Raw genomic sequence first — 17091 nt, forward strand, 5'->3', positions numbered from 1 at the left:
TCAAATGGGTGCTATGGATTTCTGGTTTCATTAATTTTATAATTCAAAAGGCTCTTGTGCTAAATGCTGGTTGGCAACTGCTATTACTGGAATCCAGGAACGGAGGGATTAAAAAGCAACATACCTCTTGACAATCTTGCAGGAATTTCTGTAGATCCCTGTTGTCCTTCAACCTCATCAAAAGTTCACTGGCTGTCTCACGATTCTTCCTATGTCTATTAGAATGGTAACAAAAATAATTTTTAAAGAAGAAAGTAGAGAATCTTGAAATACAGAATACAAATCAATTTCTTTCCTGAATTTCTAACTACGGTAAAAAGAGTTCGCTTGCAGTTCTCAATAATGTGAAGAGAAGATAAAGAGATTTTAGCATCCTCCAAAGGAGTAAGCCACAGTCCCAGAGAGACCCAAACACCTGCCCAAACTACACAACAGGCCAAACATACTGTCAAATTATCTATACAAATCTGGTGCCTCCTAATCTGGTGTTGAGAAAAAAATACGAGCACACGCTATGTACAAGTCCTTATTTTAGGCACCGGGGGAGAACTGGAAACTTATTTTTAAGAAGCTTATAACTGGGTGATACATACAAGGCTAAGAAAATATATATAATCATGTAACTGGCTTTAAACAAATGTTTCCTGATAAGCAGTTTCTCATCTTAAAAAAAACTCACCAAAAATAAAACAAAAAGGAATGAAAATTTTTAGACCTGTAAGACTACATACTAACTCAATTCCACTTTTAATCAATTGATAAGGGTAGTTAAAGCTCAAAGAAGTTAAAACACAAAACCTTAAATAAATAACTTGTAAGAATTAGAAAGAGCTGCTGAATTTGGTAAACGCTAAAGTAAAGGGGGTGCTCACTCCCTACTTGGCTCCTTCCCCATCTGCTGTGAAGGTGCCAGCATTCTTTGGCAAACTTCCTTCATGCATCCAGTGGCTTAGAGACTGGAAACTGAGAAAGAGCAGCGTGAATGCCTAGCAAAGGATGGTCTTCCAGTGGCTCCACCACAACAGGGGAGAGCTTTACTTCCAATACGGGAGGACCCACTGAGGATTCAGAAGCACTGCCATACATACACTTCCTTGATATTCCTGAGTTGCCTAAGCAAGAAAGCCAGTCTATATTCAGGGTATTAAGACAGATAAAGGAAGAGTGCAACTGAGGACAGCTGGGTTTCCAATCTGATTCGTAGAGCAATTTCTTACTGCCTGTGCCTGCACAAGGTCTCTCCTCCATCCGCCAAACCCTGAGGCAGGGATGAGGAAGAACACATAGCCTTGGATTCTCCACCACGCTGAGTAAAAGCAGCGTGGTGAACACGTGCTGCTGACTGGTGTCTGAAGAAACTTCCCCAGGAGAAAGAAAGATGTTAGAGTAGAGATGCATGCACCACACAGGCCCTCAGTGGCTGCGGACAATGCAGTGTCATAGCCGTTGTCTGCCTGGAGAACCAAAGGAAAAAGCCCTCTGCCCCTATAGCTCCTGCAGGTACCAGTGGCTACAGAACAGTAGAAATTATACATATTTACATGTTATAATATCATATATAATTATATTATGTAAATTACAGTATTATATACAATTATTATAAATAAAAATATTAGGCATATGTTAGATAGAAATAATGCCTTTTTAATTTTTTTAAGTTGAAAGGACTTCCATAGCATCAGGAAAAGAGATTTTAACATGCTTATCCCACATAGGCAAAATGCAAACATAGAAAAATAGTTACACTATAATGCTAAATGAAAAGAGTTTATACATATTAAACGATACAAAACTCCAAGGCATGGGTTAGAAGCCAAACACTTAAATGGCATATGCTACAGATGGGATTAAGGGCAGTAGTTCTCCCCTTGAAAATGTTAGACATTTACTGCTTTTATAACAACAAAAAATAATAAGGCCAGAGACATTTTATGTCATTGCATCTATCATCAGAGACCAAAATTAAATTAAAAAAAATAAAAGACTGTTAGTGAATTTGGACTAAAAAGAATTAGTTATCTAAGAATGTGGATGGGTTACGAAGGTCAAAAGGAAATTCCCTTCCCTCAAATTCCAATTCTATTTCGAGGGGAGTTCAAGAACGCAAATCTTTAGAAAGGAGGTAATATGAGTTGGAGTTAGTGACAAATGCAGGAGTCCTGCCCCTAGTCAAAGGGATAAAGGATTCCATTCCCTTCGGCATGGCATCTCATTTAAGTCCTACAGTGGCAGGGAAGAATCCCAGATACTGGAAATTAACAACAGGACACACATCCTCGCCTCTCACGGAAATAATAGAAATGAACGCAACTTCAAACACTGTCTGGAAAGGTTCATTAAGGGAGAAATACAACCAGACAGAATCCTGAATGTGTTTCTTATATAATCAACTCTCACGCATACCCAGCAGATACCTGCCTGGGCAGCCTTTCTTTTACAGTGGGACCATCAAGATGGGAAGGAGGAGGCAAGGATTTAGAATCACATGTCCAAATGACACCGATCTATGCGCAGGTGTGACAATGGCCTTTGTGTGGGGTGAAACACAGCCACACAGGCATCTGGGACTGCCGCTGACTCAGAAAACACTTAAAAGAAGCGAGTGTGGCTTAATGGTCTACTAGTGCAACGGACATCATTCACGGGAAGTGAAACTCAGGAAATTCCATGTTGGATCTCGGATTCAATTATAGGCAAGGGCCTGAGAAGGACCTTGTAAAACTAGGCTGTAGCTTCCACAGAACTAAGAGTGCTTTTCCATCTCTCACGGTCTCTCCCCGTCAGAAGACTCAAAAAAGCTCCCTCATCACATGAAGCAGATGTGGGTGTTTTGGTTTCTGTGAATAGTCAAGAACCCCAGGTGCCTGAGTGAAACAACTGGGTAATTTTTAGGCCTGTTTTCCGGTGTGAGAGAGGGTCTTGCTTTATGAAGCTGGATACTGTTCCTTGTTCCCCATGAACTGTGCTGTGGCTGGAATTTCCCTTTTGGCCAGGAGCTCCCTCCCTCCCTGTTCACATCCGCAAGGGCAGGCTGAGGACAGTCTCTCCCCACTCACAGGCACTCTGAAGGCCACTCATGCCCCGCCCACATCTGTTAGAGTCAGTGTCTTTGTTCTGGTACTCTTTCATTTCAACAGCTCAGGAGATTTCCTGAATGTAAGCACATTATAATGACTACATTCTAGGAGAATCGCTTCACCACAGTGTCAGGATGTTTCGAGGAGCGGGGATTACATCTGAAGGTTTAGATGTTTACTTAGCTTGTGCTCCTACAACACCTGGAACTCACAAATGTGTGTGTTTTCATAACAGACAAGTACCCTCTAGGGTCAGTTTCAGTTCTGTGGGCCTCTGGGGACATTAAAGTGAAATCAGAGTTCAGTTAACATCAGTGGAGAAAAATAAGAAAATGTAGTTCTCCCGATGGCAGCTCATCTGGAAGCTCCCTCCTTCCATCTTTATTATGCTTCTTGATAGTACAGGGTCATTTTTACATTTCTTTTTTAAAACTGAGGAAACCTAAGGAAGCTCTGGAACACCAGGAGCCCGGGCTCTTGGTCAAGGGCAAAAGGAAGGTTAAGCCACAACTGAGGACTGCTGCTGCTGAAATGTTTTCTCATATCCAGGAGTCTTGACAGCATCATCTGCTTCCAACAGCTTTGTACTGTTGCAGCACTGGGGACATAAAAAGAAACCAAGGAAGCACCAAGACAGCTGCATGCCTGCCTGAATGCACATGTCCCTAACAGCCAAGCCCGCCTGTAGGAAACCAGCTGTGTGCATCTAACATGAAGTACATAGGATACCTTATTTACAAAATACTCAGAGTTAGTATTACAAAAAAAGGAAGTTTTTTCCTCTAGGTTAAGAATGCTTTGCCCAATCACTGTTTCTCACACTCATTTAAGGAGGGTTTGGTGGATTTATTTTTCTTTTTTGCAGCTGTTTTAAAAGCAACAGATACAAAATTATAATTAATATAAGTTATGCTCTACTCCACAATACCAACCTAGAGAACATACGGTTCAGGCTGGGAATCAGCTCAGAAAAAAAGATTGGAAGTGCTAAAGACAGGAGTTCAATCTTTATTGGAAACAGTCATCCCCTCTCCACCCATCTTATTTTAAGTCAACCTGACCAGGGGTCCCAGGAAACCCTCTCGGATGTGGTAAGCAAAGGAGTATTTTTCCTTTCCAATATACCTGAAGGCCAGAAGAGAGGCACAGAGGAAGAGTTTGTTTTTTGATGATATCAGTCTCACAGCAAGCCCTTAAATTCAACCCAAACTGGAACAGAGGCTAGTGACTGATCCAGTGGCTGGTCCAGACTGGCCTGTGCTAGTGCATCCAACCCCGACCTACCCCAACCTCCAACTTAAGTAACCAGGGCAAGGCAAGAGTAAGGGGTGAGTCAAAGAGTTAGGGTCAAATGGAGTCCACTGGCCTCCAACCAGGCAGGAAATCTTTCAGACACACACACACACAAATAAGTAAATAAATAAATAATTTTAAACAAGAAATGAAGAAAGTGTATCCAATCGTGGAGATGCCCTGGCAGAAGAGGAAAATAACCTTTGCTCTTATTTACCTCCCATCATGAAAAAGATCCTATTACAGCACTATCCAAGCCAATTTTCTAAAAAAGTCCAGATTATGTTCCTTTGTGGCTTTGCCAGGTACTCAGAACACGCCAGCTTCACCCTCCCTTCCCACTCTGCTGACAGGTTTCTTTCTCATGGATGAAGGGAAACATGGGCTTAGCTGGGAATACCTGGCGCCAGGGGTCCTATCAGGTGACACAAGCATGTGTCAATCCTCAAAGGGCATGGCTTACACCTGAATGCGACGCAGCATTGCAGCTCTTACAGGTCCTTGGTTAAGAATTAGCTTGGCTTCTCAGGCTTTCTTTCCTTTTGTGGACACTTGTACATGTCTCACCAGAACCACATTCTCAGGCAGTCATGCACGGCTCACTAATTTTCTGTTTGGGTAGATGAAATTCTGCTGGGCGCCCATATTCCGCCCACTGGGAAATTTATGCCCACACTCCCAAGGGCTTCTGGCCAACAATTCAGAAGTTTGAGAGCCCCAACATGCAAGTCTCCCTTAAGAACCTCAGAAAACTGTACCTGTCGTCAATAGAGTCCACCTTCTCCTGGATGCGATCTGAGTTGATGTTCCCATCGCTCACCAGCCTCCGGCCAGTCTCCACCACAGCGTTGATCTTCTCCTCATTGGCGTCCATGGTGGTCATGAAGTCCTCTTGCTTTTTAATTGCTGCTTCAGCTCCTTCCAAGGTGGTAGGCATTTCAGTGTGAGCCAGAACATACTCCTTATTTAAAAAGAGAAACATGTCATAACGGATCAATGAAGGATTTCGTTTTCCTGTGTTCTACATTTCCATGCAACATACTTCACAACACTTTCCATGCAACATACTTCACAACACTTTCAACACTTTTATTACACTTACATGAAATAATTACATCATATCAAATTAAAAGTTACGAGGTAAAAAAACCCAGTGGGACACTGTAACTGACCAAATTTCCTCAGGGGTTAAATACTCTAAATTTTTTTTTCCAAAGTGAGTGAGGAAAGGAACCAAAGCTTTGTGCATCAGCCTCAAGGGTCCTCTCACGTGCCCGTCAAGGCAACAGTAATGTACCCTTCATACTCTCTCATTGAGACAGTAGCAATCCTGAAGTTGGTGACTATCCTCAGCTGTTTTTATTTCTCTAATCGCTGCCTTGTGTCCTCAGGTGAAGTCCCTGACCCTTTTAGAGCAAGAAGACAGATTGGTCTCAAGAAAAAAACAAAATCTTCACTGTACTTTTTTTTTTTTTTTTTTAAAAAGACAGTGTCTCATCCTGCTACCCAGGCTGGAGGGCAGTGGCACAATCACAGCTCACTTCAGCCTTGACCTCCTGGGCTCAAGTGATTCTCCTGCCCTTGCCTCCCCAAGAGCTGGGATTATAGGAGTGAGTCATCATGCCTGGCCCTCACTTTATCTTTTAAATGGGATCAATACCTCAATTATGAGGACATACTATGTCCTAAATGGCAGTTGAAATCAAATAGTACTTTGTAAGGCAAAGCAGCTCCTATGCAAAGCAATTCCTGTCCCCTACAATGTGATGGATTTCAGCGCCTCAAGAATATTGGGGAAAAAAATCTGTCTCTAAATTATCCATATAATTCCATACAGGTGTGGGTTAAATCAGCTGCCCTAGCCAAAACATTTCAAAAGGCAGCCAGGGCTGCTTTCATGGAAAGGAAGCAAAGGCAGGAACAAATCTTACCTGGTTGTTAAGAAAGGCTTCCGCTTGCTTCGTGTCTCTGAGGAACTGCTGGTAGGCATGTGACTGGGAAAGGAGATTTTGTCTGTTCTCCCACATCTTGTGCAGCTCGTTCCATCCAGTGTCCAGGGCCTGCAGCCGCTGCCGCAGAAACATGTACTGGGCATCGGTCTGCCCCTGGGTGACCATCTCGCCCATGTCCCTCATCTTCTGGTAGTCCTCCTCATAGTTGTCAATCTCGTTCTTGATGTTCTCATGCTGCGTGAGCAGCTTCTCGGCCTCGGTCAGGGTGTTTGGCATGTCCTCCGAGGCGATTGCTGTCTGGGTCCTAGAGAGCCAGGACTGGAAGTCGTCCAAGTCCCGTAGGAACTGCTGCAGCTTGCTGGCCTCTCCCAGGGAGGCCTCTCGGTTTTTCAGGGTGGTCTTCATCTCCTCCCACACGTCGCTGATCTCGGCCAGCCGAGACAGGATGGCCTGGGCCTGGTCGGGGTGCTCGGACTCCAGCTTCTCCGCCTCCTTCTGCAGGTCACTCAGCTTTGCCTCAATGGCCACCAAGTCCCGCTCCATGCCGGTCAGCTTGCGCTGCAGGGCCATGACGCCAGCCAGGTCATTGCCCAGGTCCTGGGTGGACTCGATGACCTTGGTCTTTTCCCGAATCCAGGATTTGGTTTCGTTGCACTCAAGGTGGTAGTTCTGGATGCTCAGGGCAGACAGCAGGGCATCCTTCTTCCTGTCAACCAGTTCTCTGAACTGGCTCCACCTGTGAGTGCAGGGGCAGAGCGCGAGCGTGAAAAAGGGAAGACCGACCACGGCTGGATTGCAAAAGGAACAGTGATGGGTTAATGCTGCTTATCTGTTTTCTCCATCTTTGCTTTTAGTACATGCTTTTCGGAAAATTATCTCACTCAGACTATGAACACCAAATATAATGTAAATGGCTCAGGGATGCAATGTAATCTGGAAAAAGCCTGTCACAAAGAGGAATGTGTTACAGAGCTCCAATGTGAACAATTACAACACATCCATTCCCAGAGTCAATTAATTCATGTCTGCAACACACATTTTAAACATCTCTGAACTCCACTTAATGAATGTTTTCCAAATCTAAGACTCTAAGACTGATGGTAACCTTCAAAACTGGGGCCAGGTGCCACAACTTACTCAAACATGTTTACTCAACAAAAAGATAAGACTGGAACAAAGGTCTGCCCTGACAATCAGGACTTTCCCATTGGCAAATTAAGTGTTGAACATGCTAGAGTCCTGTTCCTGAAGTTACTTTAAAATGGATAGCACAGGTGTCATCTTGATACCTTCTACACTGGACACAGGTCACACCAAGGCCCTAACTTTGGTGTGCAGAGGGGCAGGCGCTGGGCTGGCTCAGATCATCCTCCCGCAACCAATGATGTTGCCCTGAGAGACACTTCTTACAAAACAAGGACGTGTCAAAAGGCAGGTGCCAATGCCATGACATCAGTGTTGCAATGTCAATGACCCCATGTGGGAAATTCCCAACAGCAAGGCTCAGTGAGTGACCTCACCCTCCCCAGCCCCACACGTGGGAGGCTGGCAGGCTGCTGGCTGCGTGCTCACCTCGTGTTGAGTTTGTCCTGCTGGGCTTTGATTTCCTTCTCACTTGGGTTGCCACTGTGCATCAGCTGGCGTGCAATCTGGTTCACCACTGCGACCCGGGAAGCCTGGTTGTTCATTTCTGGTTCTAGGCTCTCAAATCTGAAACGGCAATTTGACAGGGTGGTTACTTCCTGGCCCACTGGTGGTCACAAGGAACAGGCCAGTGACTGGCAGCGCCCCGCTCACCTGTGCTGGATGACCTCCAGATCCTCCAGCTTCTCTGGGATCTGCATGTTGTTGAGCCACTGCTCCTTTTCGTCGATCCAGAGCTCACAGGCATCGGCCTCGCTGAACATCTTGTACAGGGCCAGGGTGTCCTGGAGTGCCTGCTTCCGCAGCCGTGTCAGCTCTGCCACCTCCTTATATCGCTCCTCGATGCCCGACAGCCTGCCCCTCACATCTGGAGACTCGGCATGCTCCTGGGGGAGGGCGCTGGCTTGCTCGTGCAGCGTGTCAAGGGTGGGCCTGTAATTGGCAATCTCTTCCGCCACGTCCTTGTGTTTCTTGACCAGAGACTGTGTGGAATATTCATCGTGGCCCACGTCGCTGCTGGAGACAATCTTGAGGATGTCCAGCATCCAGGCGTCAATGTCGTCAGCATCTGCCTGGAACTGGTGCAGCAGGGAGGCCTCCTCCAGGCGCTTCTTCCGAATGGCCGAGAGCTGCTCTAGGTTGGCCCACTGCTCCCGGATGTAAATGATCCTCTCACGGATCTTCTCCGACCCGAAGTGCTCCTCCGTGATCATGTCTTCGCCTTCCTTGATGGCCTGCTCGAAGTGGCCACTGCGGCCGCTCATCTCGTCCTCGAACGCCCGATGCTTGCTGAGTAGGCGCATGACGCTGGTCAGGTCTTTCCCGTAATCGTCTGAGGACAGGATCTTCTCCTTCTCCCGTATCCAGCCTTCCTCTTCTGCCATCTCCCAGAAGAACTTCCAGAGGCGGCGGGACTCTTCCAGACGGGCCCTGCGCTCAGCCGCCAGCTGGCAAAGCTCTTGATAACAGAACTCCATGTGGGCCACGCGGTCTCGGATCACCTGGGGGTCGCAGGGCTTGTAACCTGTTTAACATCAAGGAAGGAATGTAGGTGTGTGATGGAGCTCAGCATGGGTGCAGGCTCACCGACAGGCAGTGAGCTACACCCCGTGTACTTATGATTACCAGCTCACTGCTAAATCTAAATGCAGGGCCATGTGATAAGGCAATGGAGCACCTTCTAATATCTTGACTAGAATAGGAGTGAGGGCAATGATAAATATATATATATTTTTTGCCCAACCGCAGACCAAGTGATCATCCTCCTGCAAGAAAGCACTTGAATCATATGAAAAAGGCAATTGAATATAATTGTTTCTAGAAATACATGAAGCAAAACCAAATCATTCTAAACATCCTCCAAACAGAGATATGTGCAACCAGATGTGAAAACCAGGAGCCGCTGGAGCAGCCATACCAGGGTGTCGGTGCATGGCCAGAAAGAGTGAGGTCTGGCAAAAGTCTCACTGCCAAACACCAAGCCACTCAAAGTCAAGCAGCATTTGTGTACTTAAGGAAAGGACATATGAATTCCAGAAAAACAAGACAGAGTTAGTGTTCAGAAGGCCACTCCACTGTATCTCATGCTCCCATGACAAACCCACTAGGAATGTATAGTGGCAGAGTAACTTCAAAAGCCCCATTGTGTTTCTATAAATATGAATTTCTGGTGATCTGGAGGTAATGCTTGGAATGGGCCATCCTTACCTTCCCCATCTGTTGCGAACTTCTGGGCAGAGGCATTGACACCTCTCACCCGCTCTGCCTGGATGCCAATGTCTGCTTCAACCAGGGTGTGCTTCTGTAACAGGTCTTCCACACCAAGTAAGTGTTTGCCATAGTCTTGAGACAATACTAGCACCTGTGCACAAGAAGCAACCAAAAGGACATCTGTGACTATAGCCTTGACTTCAGCATGACGTAATCTTTGGACAAACAGACAGCCAGCAATGAAGCTGTGCCTTCCCTCTAGTCTGCCATGGACCCCACACCTTCAGGGGAAGATGATGGTCAACAAACCAGAATAAAACAAATCAAACCTGAAGGCCTGAGTCAGGAGAGCTATCACAAACTAACGATTACCAACCTTGGAATAAGCAAGTCAAATCTACACTAAAAAGTGCAGAATAGAAGAAAAAGGTGGTGAGGGCCAGGAGGGGTGGGGGTGGGGGTGGGGAGGGTGGGCAGGGGTGCTGTATGAAAGATTCCAAAATATAAACTGAAACTTCAAGAAGAAACCGCTGCAACAACTACTTAAAAATAAAAAAATAAATAAAGGTGATAGACTTGGTCACTTCAAAGTTGAAAGAAATCTTTTAGAAGTTGCTGAGCCTGTAAGTGAATATTCGTTTTTCCTCTGTTAAGAGCTTATTGGTATGCCTCTACTATACTTACACAATCTATGGGAGAAGAATCTACTTGAAAAGCTTGTAAGCCACATCTTTAAACCAATAAGGAGAGCAGGGTCAGGTGGCTGTCTTGCTTAGCAGACCCCAAGCAACTTCTAGGGTTTAAGTTTGAACCCACTGATATTTTCTTGTTTCTTCCATCAACCAGCCAAATTTGGGGGCCTCATTCTACATCCTTACCATATGGGATTTCTACTTCACTCTTACTTCTGAGAAGTCTCTGGACCAACTGAGTTACAATGTGCATCATGATTTACAAAATGAAAAGTCCCTCTCTGCTAGATTTTACGAACGTTTCTATTTTGAGAGGTCAAGAGAGACAAGACCTAAGAAAATCATAAATCTGGAACAATAGGAGGGAAAACTGATGGTATCAGGTGACCTTGCCCCTCTGCCAGGAACAGTCCAAGAGGTAGGCAACAGATGACAGCTTATATCCTGGGAAGGGAATCTCTTGCATAAGGTCAAGCTTGGGAGCACAGTGTGCTGAGACAAAAGGAGGTTTCAAGGGACTGTCTGAAAACTGACCTATTTTCTTCTATCTACAAGGCTAAAGGCCTTCCAGCTGGAGAACTGCTTGACATGGCTGAGCATTCCATGGCCTGCATCGGAGGACAGGAACAGGTACAGGGCCATGGCATGATAGCAGGTCTCTTCCTGGGAAGGAGGAAAGGTTGGAACTCTATGCTGAGAGCGGTCAATAAACAGCACGAGCAGCCACTGCCATCCAGTCCATCCTATGATCTGTGCACATACTACCGCATTCCATCCTTGCAATAACTGGATAAGATAGATAGTAAGTACGATCTCCATTTAAAGACCAAGAAAGAGGGCTCAAAGACGATTAGGCAACTCAGACACTCACAATCAGAACTCTGGCTGCCTGGTTCCTGACCTCTCCTCTGCGGCACCTACCACTCCTTCCTTCTCCCCATACCACCTCTCTGGGACCCCTGCCCAAAGTAGTACCACTCACTCAAAGATCAGTGAAATGGCAAGTTAGTTTAACCCTGAAAAATTAAAAATAAAGAAAATCACAATGTGATTGATTCCCTACACTGGAATATATCTAAGATAGACCTAAATCACAGAAACAGAGCTCTAGCTACTGAACTTTTTCACACTTCATGTCTCATTTAATTCCTGAGCTAGCAATCTTCCCATGGGTGATGTGGCTCCTCTCTAGCTGTACAGGTGGGCAGTTAGACAAGGCACACAACTGTATGTAGGGGTTTAGTGAATGAGTCCCAATGAAGAGAGCGCTGGTTGGATCAGCTCTGTCCTCCTTCCTTTCAGTCAGATTTTACCTTCATTTCATCCATCCAGTCCATAATGTAGAGCATTTCCTGGAATATCTTCTGCAGCCCCAGGTTCATCTCGAGCCTCTGTCTCCGGGCCCTGAGCAGTTCCAGTAGGTATTCCCAGAGTCGGATGACATTGTCCTTCCTCGCTGTGATGCGCTTGATGTCGTGGTAATTCTCGGCCTCGAGCTCCCTGGCCACGGCTACCACAGCCTGCACACGCTCCTCGTATGCGGCAATGTCTGTCTCAATGGCCTCGTGCTTTTTTGTGGCGGCCTCAACTGCGGGAAGGTCAAACCCAAAGTTGTCCTACAGAGAAATGGAATGAAAAGAAGGAAAATAAAAAATCCACCCAGGCACGGTGGCTCACGCCTGTAATCCCAGCACTTTGGGAGGCTGAGGTGGGCAGATCACCTGAGGCCAGGAGTTCGAGACTAGCCTGGCCAACACTGTGAAACCCTGTCTCTACTAAAAATACAAAAATTAGCCAGGCGTGGTGGCACGTGCCTGTAATCCCAGCTACTTGGTAGGCTGAGGCAGGAAAACCGCTTGAACCTGGGAGGCAGAGGTTGCAGTGAGCTGAGATGGCACCACTGCACTCCAGCCTAAATGACAAGAATGAAACTCCACCTCAAAAAAACAAAACAAAACAAAACAAACAAAAAAACATTTCCTGCCCCCTGCCCGTCACCCCCCTGCCAAAGGAAACAGAACAGACATGAAATATTGAGCACACATTAATCCCTGGTGGTCTTAAATCCAAATCTGACTCCTGAGTCCCCCACCTCACTGGTCTCTGCCTTGAACTTAGATGCCCTCCTGAAAGCAAACTAGTAACTGCCCATTTTGCAGAGGAGCCCAGCTCCTATCTAGTACCTGACTGAAAAGCTAGAGCAGGTGATAGCTTATATCAAGTCAGGTGGAAAAGCAAGCCAGTTTTGCTTATTTCACAACCAGTCTAACTGCCTCGAAGGATTAGTTGGTCAAAGATTAAAGAAAAGAGAGAAACCGTTAGAACTTATAAATGTGAACAGTTCACACACACTCAATGGCTCTAAACAAACTCTGCTTGAGCTGCTTCCACATCTATGAAAAGTTAGATAAACAGAAATATATATTAGAAATTATAAACATCCTCTTCATGGGAAGTAGCCAAAGTGACCTGACAGTTCCTCCAGAATAACGAATGTCGATAAGCAGCTGTCCTCTGACCCTATGCCCCTGGCATATGTCTGTGTTTCTAGATTACCCCAGGAACAGTCTTTTTAACAATGTCAAGAGCAGAACCTGAGACACCAGACGCTGGTTTTCACTCAGCCAAGTCTCCCTCATAGCTGCCTTGCGATCAAATCTGCGGGCGAGCTGTTCCAGTTTCTCCTGTCTTATGAGCTCATTCCGCAAAGCCAGTTCTCTTTCGTGTTCCGCTTTTTCCAGTCTTTCCCAGGCCTACAAAAATGAAAATACACACATACACACACAAACACAAACAGTTTCCTGTAGTGTTGAAGGAAACTTCCGTGGCTACAGTTAACAGCTAGTATTTCTCAAAAAAACCTGACAACTTGAATGGGAAATCCCATTCCCACCATCATTGACTCTCAAGCCTTGAGGAAAAAAATGGGTTTTTCTCTTAGTGTATCCTCATGGGAACGCTCTTCCATTATCTAAATCTAAAGATTCTGTGTTGTACTTGGAAAACAAAACTGTAGATATGAAGCAATATAAGTAAATTATAAATCTCTTACTTTAAGAGGAAATAAATTATCTTAAATAGCTTTGATCATATAAAAAAGATACATGATTTTTCTAAGAATTCATACGAATTTCTCATTCATTCCACCCTGAGCCACTTAAAAAAACATTTAAACATCTGAAATTTCTTTCAAAATCCTGACCTACCGTCCGCATTAAATTCATTCTTATGAAATGTATTTCTTCACATAAAAAAAAAAGATCGAACATTCCACTCAAAGGAATCTAAGTGGGGTCAGACGCAGTGACTCATGCCGGTAATTCCAGCACTTTGAAAGCTGAGGTGGGAGGATTGTTTGAGGCCAGGAGCTCAAGACTAGCCTGGGCTGCAGCGAGACCCTGTCTCCATTAAAAAAAAATTTTTTTTAATGAGCAGCAAAAAGGAATGTAGTTGTGTCCAAGTGACCAGAGTTCTAGAATTTTCAAATTTCTTTCTAATTGGAAATAATGCCTGCTGTGAATTTCTATAACTGCAGGCATAATAGGCATGATGATTAAATAATTGCTTATTTGACAGCTTCTCTAATGGAAGAAGCCAACATCCTAAGCCCCACAATCACTATGATTCCAAACACATGAAATTTCAATTCTCCTTTCTGTAATTTACAGATGTTTGAAACAATTGCCTCAGATGAGAAGAAAAGTGATATGTATCTGAGTAGCAAGGTGTATAGCCTGCGCCAAAGTTGGTTTGATAAAATCTAACATTACCCCCCAAAGCCTCCAGCAGCCTAGCCCGGCACCATTGTTTGCTTGGTCCTTTGCCACACCTGACTACCAGTTGCCAATTGTCAATTCAGCAGGTGGGGACAGCCCCTTCCAGTCTCTTGTCCTCTTAGCAGTCGAAACCGTCTGATAGAACCTGAAGCCTCCAGGAGGTCAGGGCCCATGCAGAGTCCAGATCCACTTTACCTTGTTGATGTCAGAGATGAGCTTCCCCTCCCGGGGCATATAGACCTTCTGGTTGTTGGCCCTCATCTTGCTCTGAATGGTGAAGAGCAGCACTTCCAAGTTCCCCTTCTCAGTAAATCTAAACACAGGTGAAAACATTCATTTGTTACTGGAGAAAAAAAAAATTTCACAGAGTCATGCATTTTAAAAACCATTTAACTCTGGTCTGACTTATGTGAAATGTATGTCAAAGAGACATTAGGAGGTTGCTCATTGGCTATTACAAACCTTGAAACATACCAAACTGCGGAATTTTTTCATAGTTAGTTGTTGTTGCTGACATTTATATTTGAGGGTGTCAAGGGCATGCAATACTCTTTGTATTGACTTCAGTCAAGCTTTAAACCCTAAATCCTGGACAATGGACTTACTTCATTCATTCAGTGTAGCTGAATGCACTCAACACGGATTATTTCAAATGTCTACCTAATGTAATTTTCAATGGGTTTCAGAGACCTTACCAAGGTATAAGCAACCGTTTTCAGAAAAGAAAACACGACTTTGGAACTACGGTAAGCAACAGATAAGGCCTACAATCCTTATTCAACAATTATGAACTTAAAAAAGATATGAAAAAAAATCAAACTTTTTTGGGGTTGCAAAACTTGATCTGAACTGTTATGAAATTATTTATTGTCTTTATCTAATGTAATGTGAATATTTACACATTTTGCTACAGATACTTACTGGGCTTACGGGGCTACCGCCTTAGTCCCATCTAAGGTCTTGTAATATACAACAAATGAGTTGTGCTGTTTTTTTAAAATCCAAAAAGTATGGAATCCTGAAACACACTGGGCACAATGGTTTTGGATAAGGGGTTGGGGACTTGTACCATTTCTTAGAATTCTCATATATCCTGTATGTCAGTGGTACATTTCTATTGGGAAGGGCTCAGAGAGAGCATGATCTATCATAAATCTCAGCAACACAGAATCAGGTGAAAAGGAGTAGGACATGCTACTGAGAGGCATTCAGTTAAGAGATGAGATTATAGAAATCAGAATACAGGGGTCTGCTGGCTACAGTGATGTGTCTTCCCATATTAATGATCACACACTATAATCTGCATCTTACTTGGGTGGCTTCTCCACAGTGCGGTAAGTGTTGAATGCCTGAAGCTGCTGTTGAACCCCGACCAGTGAATTGGCAAATTTGCGATTGTTCAGAATGATGATGGTTTGTTCAATCCATTCCAGAAGGTCAGAGGCAAGTGATTCATACTTTTCAATCATTTTTTCTGTTTCAATAGCATTATCAAGCACCTGTAAACAAGGGATAGAAAAATTAAAAAGATCATGTTGCTCCATAAGTTAAATACGATTGCAACCCTATACGAGTGCATGCACACTAAATAACCGGCTCTGAAACAGTTTGGCCGGCTCTGAAACAGTTTGGCCGCACCTGGGCACAAGCATTTTAACTCAAGGAACCATCTGCTAAGAGGCACCTAGACTGTGATTATTTGTGAGCAATGACAGCCTAACTGCAATTGGTTCTGTAACTTCCCAACCCCCAAGCAAAGAGATCCTGAAATCCCTAGAGAAACAAAAGGGCTCTATTTAGCTGGATCCTGTCCCATAAATGCCCATTACTTTTTGACTTCACTGCATTGAGAGGACAATGTCATCTGGTCTGAGGTGTTTTGAAAACATGGTAGGTGAACATCACCAAATGAGAAGTAAAAAGCATGATGCTGGGACCTTTTCAACTGTGGTAAGTAGGATGTCACACCCATGACATTAGTCAACTCGATCAGATTTCCAATACCCAGTTTCCTGGAAAGGTTGAGGAGAAGGATGTTTCTGGGTTTGAGTTAGCCCCCAGATCCTTTCCTAAATATGGTGGCCATCTCTCCCACCTCTTGTTACCCTTCAGGATGAAGAGGCTTCAGCTGATTTCCCTACCATCCGGAGAGCCCACTACAAATTGCTATTGGCAAATTTTATGAGTGCATGGGAGAATGAGGGCTCAATGAACCTTAATTATGTTTCACAACTCACAAAACTGGCATGAGCTCACCTTTCCAATTCGTTTTCCTTCAACAGCCAAGGCCTTCATCTTAGAGAAGTAGTGGTAATAAGTCACCACGTAAGTGATTATGGACTTCTCATCAGGGTGGTCCACGCTGATGTCTGTAACCCAGAGAAGACTTTGTTCAATGTACTGCATGCTACTGTGCCCCACCCAGGCAGCAGGAATGAATGCAACGACTGCTGGACAACACGGAACGGTGCAGCGTCTTCATGTTTGTACTTGAGCGTTCTGCCATCAGTGCACTAATTACGAGGATAATGAGGGTGAAACCATCTCACTGATTCCCTATTACGTGAATATTCATGAAATGCCTTCCACAGACACACAGTTCCTCTCCCTGCCCTACCACAATACTGGGTTTGCTCTGCTTGAGTTCTTATTTCTCCCTACAGGACCAGCACCGCCCCACGTCACTCAGTCTTTGGATATCTTTATCTTCTTGTTACCAGTATCCAGCAGCTAGTCACTGAGTCTGAGTTGGGATGACCCTTACTTGTGGAATCCTTATTGTGACTCATTGTTCAGACCCATCCTGTCACATAACCAGCCCTGAAACAACGGCTCCCTCCACCAGCTTTCCCTACTACTCGATTTCCTTACACATAGTGTACCCAGATTGATCTTCCAGAAGCACAGCTGTGAACACAGTTCCTCCTAGCTCAAAATTACTCAGTAT

General features: G+C 44.7%; 1 protein-coding gene across 8 annotated transcripts in view; it reads right to left on the bottom strand.

Annotated features, from left to right (window-relative positions):
* Positions 1-17091, bottom strand: part of SPTBN1 (spectrin beta, non-erythrocytic 1) — a 213945-nt gene that overhangs the window by 32000 nt on the left and 164854 nt on the right. For all 8 annotated transcript variants that reach the window (XR_004428292.1, XR_004428293.1, XM_033175702.1 and 5 more), the window contains 11 exons: positions 16401-16513; positions 15456-15643; positions 14340-14457; positions 12963-13121; positions 11682-11984; positions 9674-9827; positions 8120-8990; positions 7895-8032; positions 6302-7058; positions 5129-5331; positions 125-215 (listed from right to left, as the gene is read on the bottom strand). Coding sequence is in view for 6 of the 8 variants with exons in the window: in XM_033175702.1 (XP_033031593.1) it covers positions 125-215; positions 5129-5331; positions 6302-7058; positions 7895-8032; positions 8120-8990; positions 9674-9827; positions 11682-11984; positions 12963-13121; positions 14340-14457; positions 15456-15643; positions 16401-16513 (3095 nt within the window). In the remaining 2 variants the exon portion in view is untranslated. The remainder of the gene's footprint in view (positions 1-124; positions 216-5128; positions 5332-6301; positions 7059-7894; positions 8033-8119; positions 8991-9673; positions 9828-11681; positions 11985-12962; positions 13122-14339; positions 14458-15455; positions 15644-16400; positions 16514-17091) is intronic.

The sequence above is a fragment of the Trachypithecus francoisi genome, unplaced genomic scaffold (genome assembly GCF_009764315.1).
Source record: "Trachypithecus francoisi isolate TF-2019V2 unplaced genomic scaffold, Tfra_2.0 Lachesis_group17, whole genome shotgun sequence".
Taxonomy (NCBI): domain Eukaryota; kingdom Metazoa; phylum Chordata; class Mammalia; order Primates; family Cercopithecidae; genus Trachypithecus; species Trachypithecus francoisi.